The sequence below is a fragment of the Heteronotia binoei genome, chromosome 3 (assembly GCF_032191835.1).
Source record: "Heteronotia binoei isolate CCM8104 ecotype False Entrance Well chromosome 3, APGP_CSIRO_Hbin_v1, whole genome shotgun sequence".
Taxonomy (NCBI): Eukaryota; Metazoa; Chordata; class Lepidosauria; order Squamata; family Gekkonidae; genus Heteronotia; species Heteronotia binoei.
The window spans coordinates 53,828,824-53,852,682 of record NC_083225.1 but is presented as its reverse complement, the minus strand read 5'-3'; the positions used below and the strand labels follow the sequence as shown (position 1 = coordinate 53,852,682).

Genomic DNA, 23,859 nt, shown 5'->3' with positions numbered 1-23,859 from the left:
AAGGTTTGGAATAAATAAATGCTAAATGGCTCTCCATCTGACTAAAGCCACTGTAATTAGCAACTTCCATAGTGTCTTCAGGTAGTAAACCTTCCTAATATTGAATCAGCTGGGCACCTTCCCTGGCTGTATTAGACCCCTGGGCATATATTTTTCGGTTGGTCAGTAAAATGAGAAGTTATAAATCTAACATTTCCTATATATATTTATGTAAGGCGCTAGAACTTGCAACAAGCTCTTAACTAAATAAATAAACTAAGGTCAGAAGGCAAATACTACAATATGATACACATCTTCACTACTGACAAAAAAAATTAAGACAAGGACAGCCAAAGTAAATAGTGGTTCCAAGACTAAGCTTTGAAGCAGGAAGTATCTAGTTCGAATTTTTCCTCTGCCATGGTGACCTGAAGCAAGATAAATTGCTTCAGGTACTACCGAACACAGATGTATCCTTCCTGAATTTTCCAAGCAGAGATACATGCTAAACCCAGGGACCAGACAAAGGTCAGAAAGAAAAATATTAAATGCAGAATTGGAGATAGCAGAAATCTAGTCTCTTCATTTCCAAATACAAGGCAAAGGCACTAATTTCTCACCTATGAATGATGAACTAGCTTCAAGTCTTAGAAAAATCAATACAGAAAAATGGAAACAAGTTCAAAAGTATACAGCTACAATCTCTCAAGCTGCAAGAACAGAAAGTTTAAGTGATTATCAACCTGGCTAGAATGTTTTTGCTCCTACAGATACTTAAAGAGAAAAGAAAAACATTATTCCATAAGAGCCTTCTTTACCAATTTTGTCTGTGAAAGAGATGGAAACAGGCCATTCTCATACCTTTATTTTTCCTTTGACAAAACTAACAATATCTTCTTTATTATCAAAAACAGACAAGGTGTGGAGTAAGTTTTGTTCCAGCCACTCCCAGTGCTGATTTATTTCCTCATCTGTTGCACCTAGGACAAGAAACAGAAAACAAATGGAATAAGGTACCATTGTGGGGAAAGCTGTCAAATTTGAAAGATGCAACAAGGTTATGGCACAAAGAATTCAAACAGATACACAGTATTTAGCCCAAATCACATTTCTATTTTTTATGTTTTAATACTCCTTGTTCAAAAACAATAAAGTCTTCTAAACATATATACAAAGAAAGTAATGATATAGACCTTTATTACATTTTTTATTCATTTTGTATTGTGATATTACTTATCAGCAGGAATACTGTTTGTCTTGATTCAACTGTATACATTGTTTGCTGGGGGGAAAGTGTAGATGACTGGGGAAGGCAATGGCAAACCATCCCGTAAAAAGTCTGTTGGGAAAACGTTGTGAAAATGTTACCCCAGAGTCAAAAATGACCAGTGCTTGCACAGGGGACTACATTTACCTTTTTTATACATTGTTTACACACAATAAAAGGCATTTTATTTATGTTATTTATAGTCTGCCTTTCTCATTGGAACTCAAGGCGCATTACACAGAGTGAATCGATACAATCAACAGGATGGGATATTCAATAAACAATGAAATAGGATTTGGGTTACAAAACCAACCACAAATCTAAAAAAAACCCTAAACAAAGCTGAAGCAAAGCATAAGTGTTAACATGACAAGTTAAATAATACAAAATTACATGGTAGGAGCCAACTTACAGCAAACTATATACAGTAGTATATATGTCCCTGCTTTGTGAAGTAGAAACAAGCTTGGTTCTTTTTTTACAGGAAGACCACATGGCAGCATAATTTGCATTTGGTGCAGAAAACAGGCAAAAGTATTAACATCAAATGCAAGAGCACACAATTCACAATGGGCCAGAAATTACCTTAATTAGAACTAACCCACCCAAGTTGTGAAAATATGACATCATAATATCTTGCCCCATGACTTTCAGGGTTTGGGATACTGGGAATATTTCACAAATTGCAGGTTCATGCTTATGGGGCACGAAAAGAAGGAAAAAGAGGCTTAATAACTTCCACCTGGTTTCATTATTCAAAACCTTTTAACTTCCGCCTGGTTTCATTATTCTAAACCAGGCTCCCTGCTTTGTTACTAAGATCTGAAAGATATAACTTTTATTCTTGTCTCTTCAAGCTCTTAAACATGACTATTTTTGTCATCATAGTGAGAAAAGGTAATAACTAAGGCTGGCTACAACACTGTAAGAAGCACTCTCCAAGTCTTATAAACAGAGCCAGCAGCAAATGAAATCTGTAAATGAGAATAGTAGGGGATCAAGAAAATCTCAGAATCTAACCTGTGCTCTGTGACCATTAAAGATACTGTATAGAGTCTCAAAAAAAGAGATGATAAATATTGCTAAATATTTTCCACTTTCCTCTGTCAAGTTTCCCACAGAAAGTGCCATTTGCCAGGGAACCTTTCCAAGATTTAATTTCCTCAACAGGAAGGCCTTACAATGATGGCTCTTGATAAACACCATCCATCAAGGTAACTCTTGCTCAAATACATGTACACACTGAAAACACCAACATTAAAACGACCTTTGCTTTTTAATAAAATGGAAGACTTCATACAATTACCAAACGTTGTATAGCTACAGCTGCCCACAGCTGCTTTTACAGACAAAGGGCAAAATAACAGCATAAAATAGAACTGCTATGTATGATGCCCCATGAGAAGGTGCTCTCTAGAAAGACAGGAGACCACAAGGAAGAACCAAGTTTACACTGTTACAATACTTATACTTGTGCTGACAGAGCTGCAGATTAAGGAATACTGAATATTTTTAATTTGAAAAACAAGTGGAGAGGAGATGAGTTAAGGATAAGGAAAGTAAGTTGAATTATAAAGCAATGGTGGGGCAACAAGCCCATAGCCACAGGGGGGTCTGTGGGGCACTGTCCCAACTTCCAGGCAGGGCCCCCTGAGCCTCTGGGGGGGACAGACAGACTGCTTTTTAATTTTTTGCCATAATTGAGCTACCAAAAGCAGGTGAAGAGGAGGGAGGTACAGGAGAAGGAAGCGAAGGAAGCTATGTGGAATGGGCCAAGGAGGGGGGAACAGATGGAGCTGCTGGCTTCAAAGTGCCAGGGTGGAGGAGATGGAGGTGGAAGGAAACCCCCCTGCTTGCACGCAAAGTGCAGTCCCTTCTGGACTCCAAAGTTTTGGGGTTGGCTGCCTTGACTTGGCCACTTTCAGAGCCTCCAGATTTTGCCCCTACCTGAGGAAGTTTCTGAGAAGCAGCAAACCCCACAGTGGATGGGAAAGGGTGTCCTCTGACTTTTTAAAAAGCGCCCTGTGGGGCAAACACATGACAAGGCTTCAAGAGTGAGGGGGATGTGTGAATCTGAAGGAGACGCCCTGCCTTTAGGCCCAAGAGAGAGTTAGTCATATCATTACAATTAAACAGCCATGAAAAAAACATGCATATTTCATCTACATATTTCATATAACTATGAGTTTTAAAATTCAGTTTACGGTTTGCTTTAGGACTATGCTTTCTGTGGGACAGGAGGTATGTTGAAATTAAAATTAAATAAAGAGCTTGCAAATGAAGCAGGATACCCCCATAATTTTGTAGTCTGGATTTTTGTTCCTCTTATGCAGCACTAATGATTCTGAGGCCAACAGCAGCAGTCTGGTCCTCTCTGATAGAAGCACTGTCCTGATTCACAAGCTTCTATAAATACATACAAACATATTATAAATGCAGTCTATAAATAATGCCAGAGAGTAGACTACCTGTGCTACAGTCAATTCTCTTCTCACTTCTTTCATGAGATGCAATTTGAATTACGTACTTCTCTTGACTAGATTTTTATTCTGCTTTCTTTAAATTTATTTCCATGTGCAATTACCGTTATCATTCAACAACCCTTCTGCATTAGTCCTATTAATGTAGTGATATTACATACCAGGCAAACTGACAGTTAGAAATTAACATTACAGTCTTCGACCATGTCATAACCAGACAGTGAAATGAACAGCAGGGATACTGTGGAACCACAACAAATATGACTCTGGAGCATTTCAGTGCTTTAAACATTTTCATGCTGTATAAATGCAAAACTATTAGCCAATTATATCAAACACCATCTGACACAATCATATCAAACACCACCTTATTAACACCTGTGTATCCTTGTGACAGTAATGCCGTGGACAGAGAAAGTAATCAAGGCAGATTAAGGAGGGGACAGAACAGATGAGTACAAGTTCACTGAAGAGCACTAGGAAGATGAAGGAAGTGGAAGAAGCCTCACAGGTGAACATGACAGGCAACAGACACTTAAACATTATTAATAAGTCAATTTTTATGTTGCCCATTATAATTCTTTTTTAATACAAACACCAGAACACACAATCTTAAATACACAGAAAATTCCTATGTAGAAATGCCTCAAATATATGAGCAAAGGAATAACCTTTCCAGCTGGCCACTTATGTGTATTTTAAGGACAATACCAGAGAGAAAAACGTAGGAATCTTAAATGTGTATTCTCAACCACATTCCTCCGCTCATGTCTGTCTGTAGTTACTTGCTGTGAGCAGAAAGAACAATCTTAGCAATTTAGTCCTTCTTTTTCTGCAAGAAGGTCAAAGAAGTAGTATGCAAAAATCAGAGAGAGAGAGAGAGAGCCCACCTGTTGTTTTTCCTGACTCCAATCAATCCTAGTAAGACGGTTTCAGTGCTGCTGATAACAACATTCTTTGGCAAACAAATTTAAATAATTTATGCTGTTTCTTCACCATTTTTGAACCTGTCTTTATATAGACACCAAAGTGCTTTGGTTGTACACTGCTGCTCAATGCAACACTGATGATAATTATCTTTCTGTTGTTTAGAGGAGTTTATTTTACAATGCCCTCTTCTAGTAAACATTCCTCACTATTAAGCACCATTGCAGAGAAAGGCTGGTCAGGACAGGAGGCAAAACATCAGGGAACCACAGCTTTATAGGAAGCAGGAACACAAAATGGGGCAAAATGGAAAGAGGGGCGCCCTTCAACAACACTATTATACACTTCCCCCAAAGTGGGTGCCATGAAGATCATGCTTGTACAGAGGGCCAACTGATAAAGTTCAATTGTTCTAACTTCCAATCAAGCAGGAAAACGACTGCACTCCCAGGTGCTTTTAATGGCATGTAACTAATTTCCTGTATCTGGAAAAGTTACAAGTTACATTTTGGTTGTTAAATTAGCCCTTAAGCACAAAGCAATGTTATTAATTCAGGTTACCTTCAGCTTCTCTGACATGCAGATCATAGCATGCTCAGACATTATTCTTGTCTGGTATGCAACTCACCAATGGCTAAGGCCCAGTAAACTTCGGATCCATTCAATAACTCACCACATGCTATGGCAGAATAAACAGGTGATCCTGGCACTTGGAGTAAAATTCGAAATGGAGCAACACGGGCATTAGAATCGAGCACAGTATCCAGAGCACCTACCAAACGACCTGAACAAATATAAAGAAAAAATATTTTTAAACACAAGGCTATAAATTCTCATAGCAATTTTTGGTTTAGCAGGTTACACAAGTGTCCTCTAAAACTGACTTGCTCATCAGAAATAGGTACTCAGAAAATGACGGGAACCAATAAGACAAAGGATGGGCACCATCCTTTTAGATCAGTGTTTCCCAAAGTGGGCGATATTGCCCCCTGAGGGGCGCTGGAATGATCCAGGGGGCGGTAGTAGACTAGGGTGCGATTGGGGTGAATAAAAATAAGGGGGCGGTGGAAGCATAAAGGAAGGAGAGGAGAGGGTGGTAGGTGTCAAAACATCATGTTTCTGGGAGGTATCTAGAATTTCTAATGTAGAGAAGAATTTCCATTAACGAAGATAGTGTTCCTTTTTGTCTGCTACTTAGTGCAAATTCACCCAATTAGACTAGTAATGTGGACCAGAACTCCTTCCACTTAAAATATAAGAAGGATGCAGTTTATTTACAAGACAGAAAAAAAATTGAGGTGTACAAACAAGAACCATAGAAACAAAAAACTTTGCAAGCCTATCTTAGCCAATACTTGCTACAGCTAGCAGCTTCTCAGGGTTGCTTGCAGTTTCTCCCTCAACAATACAATTCAAATCAGGACAGTGGAAGCACTGAGGCAATTGCACAAACTTCTCTGAAGAGTTCCAACCTGCAGCTTTCTCCTCACAAGGTTTTCTGCAGAGCATCAAGCTTCTTACAGTCCTTTGGTTACCATTTGGTTGCTTTTGTTGACTTCAGTCAACTGCAATGCCCCAGACACAAGAGTGTCTTCTGCAGGGGCAGCACATGGGAGTAGGCAAGGTAGGCACAATCTCGCCAGCCATCAGGCAAACTGAGAGCCCCGGGTGGCGCTGCCGCTTTTCTTCGCAGGGCAAACGTTGCCTGTACTTGTCAGAAGCTTCCAAGGAAGCCTCCAAAGAGATCACCATTTTTCCGCTGCCTGCTGCTTTCGGGTTGAAAGCGACTGGGCGGTAGCACCTTCCCATTGCACTAGTCAGAGCTGATGTGCGCAATGGAAAGCTGCCACAAGCCCAACCACTTTTAAACAGTAAAGCGGAATGCTCCTCAGAGGCTTCTTTTGAAGCCTCTGAGAAGCACAGACAATGTTTGCCCTGTGAAGAAAAGTGGTGGTGCGGCAGCATTTGTGTGTAAGGCCCGGGATTCTCGGCTTGCCTGCTGGCTGGCACGATGATGTCATCACCGGTGCATGAAAAATATCCCCCCCCTTAGGAGCACACGGGGAGACATGCCTAGGGCAGCAGAACCTTTAGTGCCAGCACTGATCTTCTGCTCCTCTTCTTGAGTTTTGATATTTTACTAATCCACTTATATTCCTGACTGGCTGTCAAAGTACTAGAATTGTGCAACCAATCATTGGTACAGAACAACCAATTTAGCTGGGCCCATCTAGCTCTTCTGTCAAACTAGATGGCCTCCTGTCAGTTGGAATTGACAGTTCACAGGTGTTTACTATTTTACAAGTGTTTGCCATTAAAGACATGGTCTCTAGGCTTACTTAAGCTGATAGCAACCCACACAAACACTTAGAACTTGGGTAGTGTCATTTTCCAGGTAATGATGCAGACAAACACTTACACTTGATGAAACGCTCAATTTCTTGACAGGAGGCTTCTGCGACTTGTGGATGGAGCACCATGGCAGTCTAGTCTGCCCTCCCAACCCCAATCCTGTAGCTATGACACAGTCATAAAAAAACTAAGCAATGACCAACTGGCATTATATCAAAGAAGCCTTTCTCTATCTCCATAGTAGTAAAGCCTCTTCAAAGATATTGCCTTATTCTTTCATGTCATTCTGGAAGCCGTTAAGTGCTTCCTGAATTGCCTGAAGCCAGGAGCCCACTGCTGGCTGCCTGCTTCATTACTTCAGTGGTCCCAAACCTTTTTGGCCCTGGGGACTAGCCCCAGGACCGACCTGCAATTCAGTTTCCCCCACCCCCACACGGTGTTTTCTCCTCCCTCCTTTGCTCCCCATGCAGCCTCACAGCTCCCCCACAGTCTCGTAGCCTCCTCCTCCCATTTTTCTCCCCTCCCGTTTCCTCCTCCGACTTCCCCGCAGCCTCGCCACCTGCTCCCCCCTATTTTCCTCCCCCCGTTTCCTTCTCCCTCTTTTGCCGCCCCCATGCAGCCTCACTGCCTCCTCCCCCATTTCCTCTTGCCTCCTTTGCTGCCCCCTCCACAGTATCACCACCGTCTCCTCTCCCCACCCCCGTTTTCACCATTTTAAGGCCTGGGAAGGGGCCATGAAGGACCTCCCAGGCTGACCCCCCCCTGATCAGCTGACCTCCCCCCCCATCAAACATCTTGCCTCCTTCTCTTCCCAGCCTTAAAATGGTGAAAATGGGGGGAAAGAGGAGGTGCTGCGGGGGGGCAGCGGTGGTGAGGCTGCGGGGGGGGGGGTGAGGCTGCATGGCCCGTTTCAAATAGGCTGTGGCCCGTTACCAGTCCCCGGCCCGGGGGTTGGGGACCCCTGCATTACTTCATGTTTCCCATGCTCTGACCTTACTTCCCACGGAGCTGACTGAGATAAACAGCTGCTGCTTCAAATACTACTCTAATCTCTGTACTGCTGATGATAAGTAATGATTTCAAAATTAAAGAAATTGCAAAGGTGGCTTTTCCCCAACTATTCATGTGGGGGTAGAGTTCCCAAGTCTGACTCAATAAATATCTGGAGATTTTGGGGGTAGAGCCAGGAAACCTTGGGGTGGAGCCAGGAGCAAGGCTGTGACAAGCACAATTGAACACTGAAGGGAGTTCTGGCAATCACATTTAAAGGGACTGCACATTGTTTAAACGCCTCCCTTCCATTTGAAACAATGAAGGATAGGGGATCCTTCTTTGGGGCCTCATAGAAATGGACCCCCTGGTCCAACTGTTTTGAGACTTGGTGTTTTGAGTAGCGGCACTGGATGCTAAGCTGAACATTTGGTGCCTCTACCTCAAAAAACAGCCCTCCCAGAGTCCCAGATACCCATGGATCAATTCTCCATTATACCCTATTTTTATTTTAATATTATCCTTTATCTTAATTTTCTGTGTGAATATCTTTCAGGTTGAAGACTTCAGGGCTGCCAGTTTGTTGGAACTGAATCTATTTGAAAGAGAAGTGCATTCACAAGACTGAGAAATAGGACTTAACTGACCACAACGGTTTGCAAGCCAGAACTAATTGGTGAATTGAACTCAGACTGCCTGTTGCTTTTCCTTGTTACTGCTACATGCATATTTTATCTTCATTGGTTTTGTTGCATTGTTCTGTATGATGGAAGTGATGCATTGTATACTGTATTTCATTTGTTGTTACTTGCTCTGAGCCCACTTGCAAGGAGGGTGGGATAATAATTATAAAGAAATTTCAAAAAATCTCTGTGTATGCAAATGTTACTGTGGTTGATTTTATAAAAGAATTTTAGAATTTCAAGCTTCAAAGTGTCTTGTTTACAACATCCTTGTTTATCCTATGTACAAATATGTCACTGCATCTTTTAGTCCAATTCTTGAAAGTCGAATTCCAGGGAGGCACTGAGTAATTTTTTTTCTGAAAAGGTGGCGTTAGGCCAAATAAGTTTGGGAACCTCTGTTTTAGACCAAGGGTGGCCAAACGGCAGCCCAGGAGCCACATGTTGCTCTTTCACACATATTGTATGGCTCTTGAAGCCCCCACTGCCCCATCGGCTGGCTTGGAGAACGCACTGACCTCTTTAAATCACTTTTCCAAACCAAGCCAGCCAGTAGCTTGGAGAATGTATATAAAGTTAAATTTGCTTTCTTTATACATCTCCCTCCCTTTCTCCCTCCCCCTCCTGCCATTTGCTTTCTTTCCACCCTCCCTCTCTCAAATATCTGATGTTTGTGTCTTGCAGCTCTCAAACATCTGACATTTATTCTATGTGGCTCTTACATTATGCAATTTTGGTCACCCCTGTTTTAGACAGGTTGCAGTGTTAGTCAAAGTTTGATAAAGATCTGAAATCCATGTTGTACTGAAGTCAGGACCCTTAGACCTCAGTTTCCTATTTTTACTCTTGTTGAAGGCATTGAATTCTCATCAAGACTGGCTCTTGAGAAAGAACAGTCAATACAGTATTGCAGATTCATCAAATTAATGACAAAGGATAATGCTGTAATTTTCTTTTTATATGTTCAAGAGTAAGCTGCATTGTAGCGTGTTTACAACAACATTTCTGCTATGATTCAGCAATAACACATCCACTCAAGCCATATGTTCATACAGCAAAAAATTTCACAATGTCAACATAGCTGAAAAACAGCATTCCACAGAACTCCATGAACCAGGGCACCTCTTTCAGTGTCATATTCTGCTACTTCTGGTTCAGTGATATCGTTCAAGAAACAGCACTAGAGAAGACTTTAGTCTCAACTGGAATTATTTCCAAGCAAGTGCCTGGAAGACTTTAGCCAAAGATAAAGGTGTAAGGTATACAAATATGAAATACCTAGTACTAGCCTAGGGAGGAAAAGTAAAATCCACTCTGGCAGAAGGATGAATACTATCCTTCAAAAAAAAGAACATAATATAAATAATATAACGAACCAACTATTTACTGATAAAATAGGTATCAAAAGCACTAATCAAAACAAGTGTTCTTTATTCCTTCTCAACATATTATACAATCCTATAATGTTAGATATTGTGCCAGATAGCCACCGCCAAACAACATGCAGTGTGGGTACAATCAATGAGGAACTTGTCCTATATAACCTTATGACTTGCGTACAAAAATCAAAAGTGAATCCACCAAACCATGTCACGTAAGTACACTTCTTTGTTTCTTCTCATATTTAATTACTCTCTTCTCCTAAACGACTGATGTTATCATCCAGTTCCTCATTTTCCCCCCACTTTGGATGGACTTTTCTATCACATTCACTTAACACACATAAGACTTGAAGCTGCAACTGAGTGTAAAGGAAGCTTTAAAAAAGATTTAGAAAAACCTAAATTTAAGTGTGCTGCATTATATAGCAACAATATAAAAAGCTGTCAGGAAGTGCCCTTTATGAGGTCTGCTGACGGATGAGTAGGAAAAAGATGATTTTGCTTACATTTCCATCTTCAGTGCAGCCAGCCACTTATATGTTGTGTGCCATATTTATGCAAGTCTTCTTGCCACTGCCTTTTCAAGAGTCAGAAGTGTTTGGCTCTTGAAGTGGAAAGCATTTCTGCAGCTTCTTATACTGGCACTACATAGAACCCAGCCCAGCATATTTGCCATTTCTCCCAGTACTTTGTTTTGAATGTGCCATGTTTTACATGTGGGGCATTATTTTGACATATGGCCTTTAAAAAAAATTGACCCTGCATCCCATCAGAAACACTGAGATGTTACAGTCGCATAGAAAGATGTCTGAATAGGACTAGCCCTCTAATAGAGTAATTCTATAGAGAGTAACTCCAATTTAAACCTATTAAATTGGTGCAATATAGCTGCTTTCTTTCCAATTCAAAATGTGTGCTTTCAAAACATTCCAAACAAAAATCAGAAGGAGACTGAGGACTATTTTCCAGTTTCATAAGTCCAAAGGCTGCTTTGACTTTACAGGGATACGTGTGTAACCTGATATGGTACATAATTCCTGGATTAGATCTGTTTATGTTTTACCTGCAGTACTGGAAAGTTATACCAGTGGGGGGGAGGATGGGAAGGGAACACATACACAGCCAAACATGGGGGGGGGGGGGGGGTGTTTGTATTTTTGTATTATGTGTGCGCGCGCATCTGGAAGTCATGGCAACTTCTGGTGACTGACCCCTACTGGAGACGGCCACTCTCTCAGCCTAAACTACCTCATAGAGTTGCTGTGAGGGTAGAATGACAGAAGTGAGGCCAAAGTATGCTGCTGTGAGCTCCCTGGATGAAGGATGAAATAAAAATGTACAAAATAAGTTGTTCACAGTGCCATCATAGGTGTACACTGAACACTCAGCCACATTTTTAATAACCATATTTAAAAATGCTCAGGAGCCCCATGGCACAGAGTGGTAGACTATAGTATTGCAGTCCAAGCTCTGCTCATGACCTGAGTTCAATCCCGATGGAAGCTGGGTTCAAGTAGCCGGCTCAAGGTTGACTCAGCCTTCCATCCTTCCGAGGTTCGTAAAATGAGTACCCAGCTTGCTGGGCGGAAAGTGTAGACGACTGGGGAAGGCAATGGCAAATCAGCCTGTAAAAAGTCTGCCATGAAAACGTCATGATGCGATATCACCCCAGAGTAAGAAACGACTAGTGCTTGCAGAGGGGACTACCTTTACTTTAGCTTTTTTTTAAATGCTCCGCTTTATAATAACATCCATTGCTACTCTTGCAACAAAGTTTGAGGCAGAAACATGGATCCTAAAACATTCAGTGCTGCTAACACTATAATAATGTGTACCACATTGCTTGCAACTGGGTACGTGATGGACCATCTTCTCCCTTTCTTCCAGCCTTGGGATTAAGGTCACAGGGGGAGGCCTTCCTGACTGTCCCATCAATCAAAAGAGCTCAACTCGTAGGTATGCCAGAGAGGGCCTTTTTGGTGGTGGCTTTCCCAGGAGCAGCCTGCCCAGGCTGGTGTATCTGGCCCTCTCACTTTTGATCTTTAGGAGGCAGTTGAAGATAGCTTTATTTAGGACTGTGTTGGATTAACTTTAGAAGCAGTTTTTAAGATTATGATTATATTTTTAATATTTTATTTGATGTTTATATATGTTTGTAGGCTGCCTTCAGGAAGATATAATAATAAATGCTTTAAATAAAATAAATAAATACAGAGTGCCATGGGAGCACAGTTAAAGCACTGAAAATAAAACCCTAATGTTTAGGAAAAATCTTAGTAAATCCCATTTATTAGACATGCTGAAACATTACAAGCAGACAGTCTCACCTCTAAAATCCGATTTAATACAAGAAAACACTTAAAGACTTACGTGCAAGAGACAAACTGTTCAAACCACTATTTCCACTGCTTGCTCAATTGTGCTAAATGCATTCTGTTGGGGGAAACTGCAGTGGAACCCCACATAGCTGAAATTCAAACCCTAGACAACACACTATGTACTACTGCATTGCTAACAGAGAATATAACAGTCCATTTTTAGCAACAAAACTTGTACCATGGCTTCCCTATCACTAGTGCAATGAAACTTCTTATCTGATGGTAGAACTGAACACACTTTTGCCTTTTTTTGTTTGCACTGAAATACTATCAAGCAATTTTATTTTTTAAGTATACAGTATCAGATGCCTCATCGTAGGAGGGAAAAATGAAAATTACAGAGTGAAGTCTATAATATATGCTACCTAAGAGATCCCACAAATATCCTAGAATTCACCAAACACCCAAGTGAAAATCAGTTTTGATTCACTGAATCAGGCAATAAGACTTCCCAGTCCCATTTTTCAGGATATAGAATGGTAAAGAACAGAGTGAGCAATAGTTAAAATGGACATTGCTCTACTGAGCCTTCAATAACTTGAGTCGCCCAGGGAGTCAACATTTTGTTGAGCCTGTGTGCAATACAGGACAGGACAGAGGTGGCCAAACTGTGGCTCGGGAGCTACATGTGGCTCTTTCACATATATTGTGGCTCTTGAAGCCTTCACTGCCCTGTCAGCCGGCTTGGAGAAAGCATTTATCTCTAAATTACTTCTACAAGCCAAGCCAGCCAGCGGCTTGGAGAATGCATTTAAAGTTCTTCCTTTCCACCTCTCCCCAAAGTATGCACATTCCTTCCTTCCATCCTGTCTTGTGGCTCTCAAACATCTGATGTTTATTCTATGTAGCTCCTATGCTAAGCAAGTTTGGCCACCCCTGGTACAGGAGAAACAAGTGAGAGAGAAAGTCTGACTAACACCATGTCACCATCAGGTTGCAGGCCATTCCACTCCAATAAACATATGCCACAACCTCCTGCTGCCTATGCATGCATATGAACACTGTGCGTGCTACAGGTTGCTATCTGTGTTCCACAGCAATGGTCTTCAACCTTTCCAGACCTAGTGGCTCACTGGATGGTCTTGGATGGATCACTAATTCACAACTTAACCAATATTACAAACAGAGTTGCCAGGCAACCAGTGGGAGAACAAACAGGGGGCATAAGGGGCAGCCAGCAGTGATGCCACTTCTGGGGGAAACCTGGAAGTGACAGCCTCTTCAGGAATCAGTAGAAACTTTCTGGTAAACCATAGTGCTTCTGGAAATTCCTAGAAGGAACTGACATAACTTCTGTGTCTTCCCTGTAAATGACATCACTGCCACCTGCCTAACAGCCATTTCTGGAAATTCCTGGAAGGAACTGACATCACTTCTGGGTCTTCCCTGTAAATGACATCACTGTCCCCTGCCTAACAGCCATTTCTAATTCTTTTTTCTTCTACTGCTACTTCAAGTGGCAGGGCCTGGCCACTATTATTTCAAACAAGAATACATGAGAAAATTAGAATTTTCCTGCCCAGCACACTTACCTTTCCTTTTATGACAGTCTACTACAGAAAGTCAAGAGCATGGACTTAAACCAATTTGAACTACTAACTTCAATACAGCATACACATTCCTCAGAGCACTTCTGTTAGAAACCATTATTGTCCTCCCTACCACCACCATTTTTTGTAAATTTCACTTTCTCCTAATTAGAACTTAGCCACTATTCAGCTACAGATTTGTAAAGCTGTCTGAATAATGACATACTGGAAATATTGCTTTATCAAAATCATTTCATCTTTTCTAATCAATTATCAAAGTACTGGTTACAGGAAATTAAATAAAGTCTATAAATTTCTCTCCAATAATAGGCAGCTGCTCGATATGAGTAAATGGTGGGGACCAAAGGACAGGAAAGGGGGGAAGGCTAAGTACCCCTCTCTGTGCTGGCTTATCTTCTGCCCAGCTTAGAGTTGGCAAGTCCCACCCTGGCCAACAGGGGGTAAGGATGGACAGATCCATCTTGAAAAACTCCTGGAGATTAGGGGATTAAACCTGCATGGTGACTTGCTTGTGTGATGCAAAGCTAGCAGACATTATGCGTGGTCTAGATAGGCTGGCAGAGTCAGCCAGTGCTGGGGAGGAGTCAGTGGTCGTCGTACATGTTGGCGCCAATAAAGTAGGGAAATGTAGCTGTATGAAGGAAAAATTAGGCTGCTAGGTGGGAAACTCAAAGCCAGGACCTCCAAGGTAGCCTTCTCAGAAGTGCTGCCCATATCACAGTCAACTGATCAAAGCCACCAAGTATTACACCGTATTTTAGTTTGCAAAAATATATTATAAGGATTGTGTACAACACATAATAAAAAATGCAATGATAGAGGCCAGCGGTGCTACAGCCTTTTAAAGTAACATAAAATCCCAAGGGGCCAAAAAAACCCATCTCCAGATGTCAAGACACACACAAGAGGGGGAACCCTCTCACAGCAGCTGTTATTATTGTTATTAAAATGCCCCGCTGCTGATTTATAATAATAAACTTAATAAAATGTTACATAGGTTCCTTTTGGTCAGGGTGTTACCAGGTCCCACGTCCACCAAGTAAAAGGCAAACACGGAAAAATATATAAACTTTATTAACAAGATAAAATGGAAGGGGAAACACAAAATGGGATGATAAAAACTAATAAACATACTGTGCACAAAGGAACACTTAAACAAAACCTCAAGGCAATTTGCCTATCTCCCTACACTGAACTGTGTAGTAGTTGGCTAATTCCTCAGTCTAATACTGACGCTTTTCTGCTGTCGGGCCCACAACACCAGAGAGACATCTTCCAAAGTCCCATCCTCATTCACCTGGTTGTGTTGTTACCTTCTCCTAGATCTCCTGGAGAAGACTCCTGGCTTCTGGCATGGAAAAGTAGAACCTCCTCCTTTTGTGGGCATCTGGCCTGATTTTATCTAGGCTGGCTGACTGGTCAGCCAATTGCTGACAAGATCTAATTTAAAAGCTGTCATCTAGCCTTGACTCTAAATTCTAACCTGTCAAGGCTAGATCTAAACAATCTATTCACTTGGGGGCTGACTTCACAGGTGTATTCAGTTCGTCTCCACCGGTGACTACTTAAGTGCCTATTAGCTTTGACACACTGCTGGTGCAAATCCTGAAACACTTATAAGCATACAGACATTGAGTACACAAACACTTAGGTGTCTCTCAGTTTCCTGACACCAGATGAAAAGATATAAATCCAAACTTGGAAACAGTGCAACTGAAATTCACAAGGTGGGTGCTCCTGAGGAGTGTAGCTTCAACACAGCCGCTTTCTTAAAAAGACGTCTCTCTAGATTTTGATGACGTTTCAATTCTTTCTTCAGTCTGACGGCTTAATTATTTAGGAACCCTGTTCTACATTCTTTAATCACAGCATTAAGCTTCTCATTTCAGTGTGAACATCAGACTCTTTCGTTTTTAAACTAAATTTGGGGGGCGGGGAGCCAACAGGAGATGTAATGTCTCTTGTTCAGGATGGCTAATCTGTAAGAGACGAAAGGGTAGCTGTTACCGTTTTAGAGGGAAATGGATTAAGACTGGCCACTGAGAGGGTGACAAACAATTCTGACTGACAAACAAGGTAAAGGCCACAGGAGGAAGGTTGCAGACCTAACATGTCTGGGAAATTATAGATGTGTACGGACCACCCTCACTGGTTCAGTAGTAAACCCCGTGCCATGGTATCAAAACCAAAGCATACACTAAAGACCTAAAGTGTGAAGACAACACATTTTTCATTGAAACAATGATCCCATGAAAATTCCTTATGAATGGTTTTCTGCTGAGTGCTAGAAGTCAAACTAAAGTTCCAATATAATACAAATGCTAGACATCTCTGAGCTAAAATGGGGGAGCTGGACGCTTAGTGTCAGAGGAGAACATAGACACTGTGGGCATTTCAAAAACTTGGTGAGATGAGGATAATCAGTTGGCTACAGTGATTCCTGGATATAAATTCTACTGGAAGGCACCTGCGTTTTAGCCACTGGGTTAAACAAGAGTGTTGGGCCAGATGGATCATTGGTCTGATCCAGAATGGCTTCTCTTATGCTTTTAGAGTCTTACATAGATTACTTAAAGTTTATTTTGTTGGACAAGCTCATTCAAATGTCACAAAAATTCCATTGTTTTGCATTTAACTAGTTTATGTTTTCTATCAGACTGCAAATAAATAAAAACAAGGCAGTATGAAGGGAGGCATCTAAAGCCTGTGAGTATTGTCCTAACTCAGCCTTTATTTAGTTTCTGTATTTAAAGGACACTGTGTTCTTAGCACTAGAGAAACCATTTTTCAAGTGCACACTTCATAAGGGCTCAGCATTACAGTCTTAATTTGGAACGTCATCTATAAGATGCTATTGGTCAAGACCAACTCTAGCAGCTGTAGAAGCAAACTATTTTTAGGTCTCAAAATTAACCCAACAAGTTTCTGACTCTGCTATCTTTTAGCTTTACCTGCTTTGGCACATATGAACAGTTAAATGTACAGAATCTAGTTCATGCATCTCTTCAGTCTCACTGGTTCAATAGCAAATCAAGTGACATGATATCAAAACCACAGCATACACTAATGACCTAAAGTATGAAGGCAACACCTTTTTAATTGAAACAATAATCCCATGCAAATTGCTCATGAATGTTTTTCTGCCTGAGTTCCAAGTTCCAAAAGTAAAAACCAAGGGCATGATCCAACTAAAATTATTAACATTTATAAAATGGCAGGGATTAAGTACATACTTTATTTCTCCACTGAAATAAAACAAAGTTATCAGCCCCGTGGCACAGAGTGGTAAACTGCAGTATTGCAGTCCAAGCTCTGCTCACAACCTGAGTTCGATCCCATCAGAAGCTGGGTTCAGGTAGCCGTCTCAAGGCTGACTCAGTCTTCCATCCTTCCAAAGTCGGTAAAATGAGTACCCAGCTTGCTGGGAGGGAAGTGTAAATGACTGGGGAAGGCAATGGCAAACCACACCATAAAAAGTCTGCCATGAAAACGTCATGATGCGACGTCACCCCAGAGTCGGAAATGACTGATGCCTACACAGGGGACTACCTTACCTTTTTATCAGAGCGTACAGCTCTAATGCTCTGGCATGATAAAAGTACAAATTCAGCACAAATATTTTAATAGGCAATACAGTACTTTACCACAATCATGGTACACTAGTGCAGCAGAAAACTCTGGACAGCCATAAAATCAACATGTGTAGGTACCCAAGAATCAGCTTCTTAACCAGAAAATTAAAAATAAACTACAGCAAATGTATTCAATATTGCTTATATGTTAAAGGTAACTACTGCAAGAATATAAAACAAACTTTTAAACTATGATTTCTGTATAATCTTTTCACATTCACTCCAACAGAAAAATAAAGGCTTCAGAAGACCTGATGCAATTTGTTGTTTAACATCACAAACTTTAGAAAGCTTTAAGATTACTATCTGACTGTGCTTTTTCCATTGTAATTTCTCAAATTATCCTCCCTCATATTTTGGCTTAATTTAGATTAATTTTAATTTGCAGGACAAATTTTGAACCAAGTAATGTATGGACTACATCATATAGTTATCTGGTTTGGGGAGGGACTACAGGGCAGTGGAAGAACATCTTGAAATGCAGAAGGTCCAAGGTTCAATCAATTTAAAAGGATCAGGTAGTAAGTGATATGAAAGACCTTGACCTGACATCCTGGACATCCACTGCCAATCTGAATAGACAATATTGACCTTGAAAGACCAAAGGTCTGATTCAATACATGACAGCTTTATATGTGGCTGAACTTTCTAAGCTCCTTGTCATAACAATGAACCCTTAATAAAATCATACAGGACACAATATTCACTTCGCAATCACCTGAGAGTCTAACTGTGGCATTTTTGTGTAATCTTTTCACATTCACTTCAACAGGCGAACGCTAAAAACTTGTCACAAAAGTTATGAAGACACATGTAACCATATCAGGTTGATAAACTAGACCAGTCCATGCTGCATACCCCTTAAATGGGATGTCTCCAGTGCACCAATGTAGACGGTTCTACTAAGGACAATAATACCCTTAGCACAGCAACATGGAAAAAGTTCTACCCATAAATTTACATCAAGCTCTGGTGACCCAGTGTTAGAAAATATTAACTATGTTGATGGAGTACTTTGATCCACGCAAGCAGTACAACATACATCAACTCATAAAGTTGTGTCTGAACAACATCTATTTCATAACAGTGGTGGAGACAGGAAGATTAGAATGCATTGGCAAATGGTTGCATATTGGTAAGCAACTGTTCCTTCTAAATTCTGTGCCTTTGCTCTCCCATCCATCACAAGACCTGGAAACACAAAGGTGTTTGGTTTTGGGCTGTCTGCATGAGAGAACAATGAATGAGAGCTCCACCTGGCAAGTGATTCTAAAATCACTCCAAATAAATGAAGATTTGTTTATTTTGGAAGAAGATGATGATGATATTGGATTTATATCCCGCCCTCCACTCCAAAGAGTCTCAGAGTGGCTCACAATCTCCTTTACCTTCCTCCCCCACAACAGACACCCTGTGAGGTGGGTGGGGCTGGAGAGGGCTCTCACTGCAGCTGCCCTTTCAAGGACAACCTCTGCCAGAGCTATGGTTGACCCAAGGCCATTCCAGCAGGTTCAAGTGGAGGAGTGGGGAATCAAACCCGGTTCTCCCAGATAAGAGTCCGCACACTTAACCACTACACCATACTGGCTCTCCAGAAGAATCAAGACGGAAGAATCAAGAACTGAGCAATTGAAATGGGGAACTGGACTGCAGGCAAAAGTGAATTTTAAAGGAGAAAAGAGGATCTCGGCCAAATAAAATATGAAAACTGCTGGTGCCCTTCCCTGTTTGTCCACAGTATCTAGTATTCAGAAGTATAATGCCCTCTGAACATGGAGGTTCCATTTATTTATTAGTAATAGTGCTGATAGATCTACATTCCATTAATTTATCTCTTTTAGGTATATGAAAGGTAGTACTATTGTTCTTTGCAGGACTGAATTCCATAAGTAAATCAAGTAAAATCATCCAAAGAAGCAACTGTGCATTACTTGTTAGTGAAACTGAATTTGTTTTTCCTTTTGACCTCTGATGTTTGCAGAAACTGAGAAGGGCTGAGAAACGGAGGAGACATTCAGATCAAGACCATGGCACTGCAGCAAATCTTGGGTCAGAATGGGTAATTTGTGAAAGGGGAAATGATTAGGGGAGGGGATTTCCAGTTGGAGATTAGTCTCCCCTTCTGCCTTGTCTTCAGTTTGTGATCCTTGGCAAGTAACATCTCCATAAAACCCAACACTGTTTCCAAAAATGGCTAGCCAACTGTCACTGGAAAGCTTATAAGCAATGCATAATAGCAACAACCCTTCTCTGTCACCAGCATCTAGAACATGAAGATTTTTTAAAGCTATAATGACTGAGGGAAGGGCCTTCCAAGGACAGATTCTGAGGCAAACCAAAAGATAGTTTGGATGGGATACCTAACTTTCATTTCTGGAGGCACCAGCTGCCCATGCTTACTACATGTATATGGCTATTAATTATTACACAGTTGATTTAAACCCAGCAGTGTAATAACCTGACACATAACAAATAGAAATATTTTTTCCACTTTTGCTTAATATGTGTGCAATCACTGACAGGCTATAAAGGAGCACCTGTGGTTGCTCAATAGTTTAAAGAGAAGGAAATCTTAAGAAAAGCAACACCGGTCTCACCAGCGCAGACAGCCATTTAAACTATTATTTTTCAAAATACCTTTAAGTTAAAAGGAAAGTCTACATTATCAAAAAAGGGCTGATTTAGTTCTGCTACTAGCCTGGATAGTTACACCATAAATCCCAAATCCATCACAAGTCAAACAGCAACACCCTTAATATTAATCTCGAACACTGATCACCATTGGTTTGGCACTCAGTTCCCTCTCACACGTGGGACACACACACCCCAAAGAAACACCTTAGAAGTGCTTTTGTTTAACAGCATACCTTTTAGATTTGGAAACCATAAAATTTGAAAAATGAGAACAGTATTTAATAATGTATTGATATTTTACTTGTATCTGTTACAAGTTATAAACCTCAAATACTGTATTCCTATAAACCTACAGCTACTGAAAGTGTTTTCTCTGCAATGTGTTCACAGCCATGCAGTTCTATATAAAGTTTCCCAAAAGCAATGCTAGTTACAAATGTCACTTTTTTGTTTTTCACTTCATAGCCTGGCTTAAATATAGCCTCTCACTACCTTCTTATAATGTATTAAGAACCTATTTAACTTTCAACACTTTTTGAATCGTGTTGTTCCTATCTTTTTGTTCATTTATTTTCTCTCTCCTTCCAAAAAAACCGTTTCCTTATCAGCTGCCTCAGTCCCCAGAACAAGAAGTCCTAGACATTTTAAAACAGGCTGCCTTGGAATAATGGAGTTTCTACAAAATGTGAACCTTTTATCAGATGCCAGAAAGAATTTAGAAGGGGGGGGAAACCATTGGTTTGAGTGAGCTTCTAACGCAAGGCATAGATATCAACTATTCCCACCCCCCCTTCTCCTCACTCCACTTTTCAGCCGGAGGGAAAGCACAACATATACAGTTTCTATTTGTGGTTCACAACCAAACCCAAAGGGGGGGGGGGAGTATTCAAGTTCCCTACTCTTCGTGCAGGGGCCTCCTCTACCCTCAGGCCGGACAAAGAGCCTTGTTTCTATCTCTTTTCCCCACCTCGGGGCACAACAGCCTCTCACGCCCCACAAGCAAGGCAAGAGGTTTTCCCTCGTCCGAAAGAGGCTGCCTCTTTCTCAGCCCCAAACATGAAGCCGGGATACCGGGGGAGGCGGGGAGATAGCGGGTCTTTTCCTTAAGGGCGACGAGCGGGGCAAGGGTCTTTCCGGGTCCAATTATAGGCCGCACTCCATCCACTCTCTCTCACTCCCAAGTGGAGGGTAAAAGCGCTGCTTGGGTTCCCATGCCCATCCCTCAGCCACGGCTCCCCCACCAGGGCCCTCCTTGCTCCCCTACAAGCCCAACCCCGCCCGTTTAGAGTCGGCGGCCTTTCCTCCTCCGCCCGCCCTCCCAGTCGTCCAGGTACCCGTGAAGCAGCGGCCGCCGCTGTCGCCGTGTCCCCGCCGGCGCTGGAGCACGAAGTAGCCGCTGCTCTTCTGGGTGACCCACAGTTTGAGGGCGTTCTTCAGCAACACCTCCTCGGGCTTCAGCCACATCTTCCCGCCGAGCCGCCGGCTCGCCCGCCAGCCCGCTGGCAGGTTCACATCGCCCAGAGGTCGCTCAACGCAGTAGCCGCTGGACCCAGTGTAGTCAGCCAGCCAGCCAGCCAGCAGCAGGGCGAGAGAGCGGGTCGCTCTCAGCCGCCAGGGGAGGAGCTGCCGTGCCGTGCCGAGCCTTCTGCTCTGGAGAAGCGGCTCAGATTTCCTCAGCCGACGAGGGGAGGCGGCCGGCGCTCTGGCCCCGCGGCTTCCCCTGGAACCACTTCAGACTCTTCGGCGCAGGAGTTCCGTCTCCGACCGCCAGCGAGCAAAAGAAACCTGCTTCAGTCACTGCGAGGGAGTGTGAAGAGACGGGGAAAGGAAACCCCCTTCGTCTCTGCACAGCCCGCCTGGACTCTCGCCCCAGTCCACGGGCCCGCCCTGCTCCAGCGCAGGAAAGCGGGCGTGACAGGGACCACCACTCCCTCGCCCCGGCCAGGCTTGGCTAGAATTTCGCCACGGGGAGAAAGAAACCAAGTGGGTAAGCAAAACAATGTTATGCTGTAGAGAAGTAAGAGTAGTTCTGAGCATGTGCAGAATGCGAGGCTTCCCTGTTGTCACCGGGTAATCACGTTGCTGCCACACCCCGTACCTAAGGCTGAGAAGGGGGTGGTGCTTCCTGGTTAGAGAAGACGTGGCTTTCAGACTCTGCAACCTGTGGATTTGGGAAACGAAGTAAATAATTGTAGAAAAGTAGCACACATTTACCTGAATGTAAAACTCAGATCACCTAGAATGCATTTCTCACAATATTCACACATGCAAACAAATAGCAACAGAATGGAGAAAAGCACTTTTAAGTTAGCGTGCATGACTATCTCTGTTGCTGAACTGACCGAACAGAGAGTGCACAAGATCAACACGTGGGGAAGGGGGGGAGGGGCAGGAGATGGGAAATTTGTGGTTGTGTCTGGCTGAAGTTCTTGCCATATGATCGAATATGCTGAGTCCACTCTCAGCGATTGATCTCCCATGGCACCTTAGGAGACTTCAAATGACTTCCTATCAGCTTCCAGAGAGAAGTCATAAGGCTACCTGACTGCTTAGCTGGGAGTAGACTGAGAAGTTAAAATGCCCCTGAACAAGCCAAACTGAATAGCCCTTGTGTCCTGCACACCAGGGCTGCAGTGGCCACTAAGCCCTGGGCTTCCAGTAATGGACGTTAGCTCATCCAGTACAGGACACAATAGCTAACCTGACACCAGTTGATACTAATAATCTGAGCCATGTAGCCTCAAGGAGCTGGCAGAGTTGTTGGCCGTGCATACACCTGGCTATCAGTGTTCCCTCTAAGCTGAGTTAGCGTGAGCTAGCTCACAGACTTTTAGCCTCCAGCTCACACATTTTTGTCTTAGCTCAGGAAGGATGACCCCAGAATACACCAATTTATGCAGTACCTCACAAAGTAGAATTTTTGCTCACAAGACTCTGCAGCTTAGTGGTGCATAATGCTAAAAGTGCTACAACTGTTAGCTGCCAAACCAGTGGTCCTCTAGGACAATGGCCCCTGGGAAATTTCCCTGTAAGTTAAATGGCCAATCTGCCTGTGTTTAGCAGGCACCCATTTAACTTGAGACTGTTAAATAGTAGAGTTAATACATTATTCTATTTTGTAAAAATAAACTGGAGTCTTGTGGCACCTTGTTACTCTAACATGAGCTTTGTGTGTGGGAGTGCCACCTCAGATTAAAAGTCTGTATTAGATTTATAAAACAAATAATAACCCAGACTGGAACTTCTTGCTATGAAAGCCCTGGATGCTAACACTGAGCTATGAATTACCTATGACTTTTCTGTTGCAGGTATTATGACCAGTGTACCTAGATCCCATGCAAGAATCTTAGATAGAAGCCAGGGATGATGCTGTGTCAGTCAAAGTCTCTAGGAAATGACAAGGATTCCAGTATGAAAGTGTGGGGGTCATGGTAATGGAATCACTCTCTGAAATGAACGACCACCAAGGAATACTAGGGGCGTACTGCAGTGGCAGGCAATGGAAAGCCACCTGTGGAGTGTCTTTTGCCTTAAAAACAAGTTAGCTTACCACCTAGTGGTGCATAATGCTAAAAACACTAGAACTGTTAGCTGCCAAACAATCT

At 42.2% G+C, this 23,859-nt stretch overlaps 1 protein-coding gene across 2 annotated transcripts in view; it reads right to left on the bottom strand.

Moving 5' to 3' along the window:
• Positions 1-22,300, bottom strand: part of TBC1D8 (TBC1 domain family member 8) — a 54,552-nt gene extending 32,252 nt beyond the window's left edge. The window contains exons 1-3 of one of the 2 annotated variants that reach the window (XM_060233813.1): positions 21,589-22,300; positions 5,327-5,437; positions 841-959 (exon numbers count right to left, since the gene is read on the bottom strand). In XM_060233813.1, the coding sequence (XP_060089796.1) occupies positions 841-959; positions 5,327-5,437; positions 21,589-21,718 (360 nt within the window). In that variant the 5' untranslated portion in view covers positions 21,719-22,300. Of the gene's footprint in view, positions 1-840; positions 960-5,281; positions 5,438-21,588 lie in introns of both variants that reach the window. The other variant, XM_060233811.1, reaches the window with a different exon arrangement.
• Positions 22,301-23,859: the final 1,559 nt, after the last annotated feature.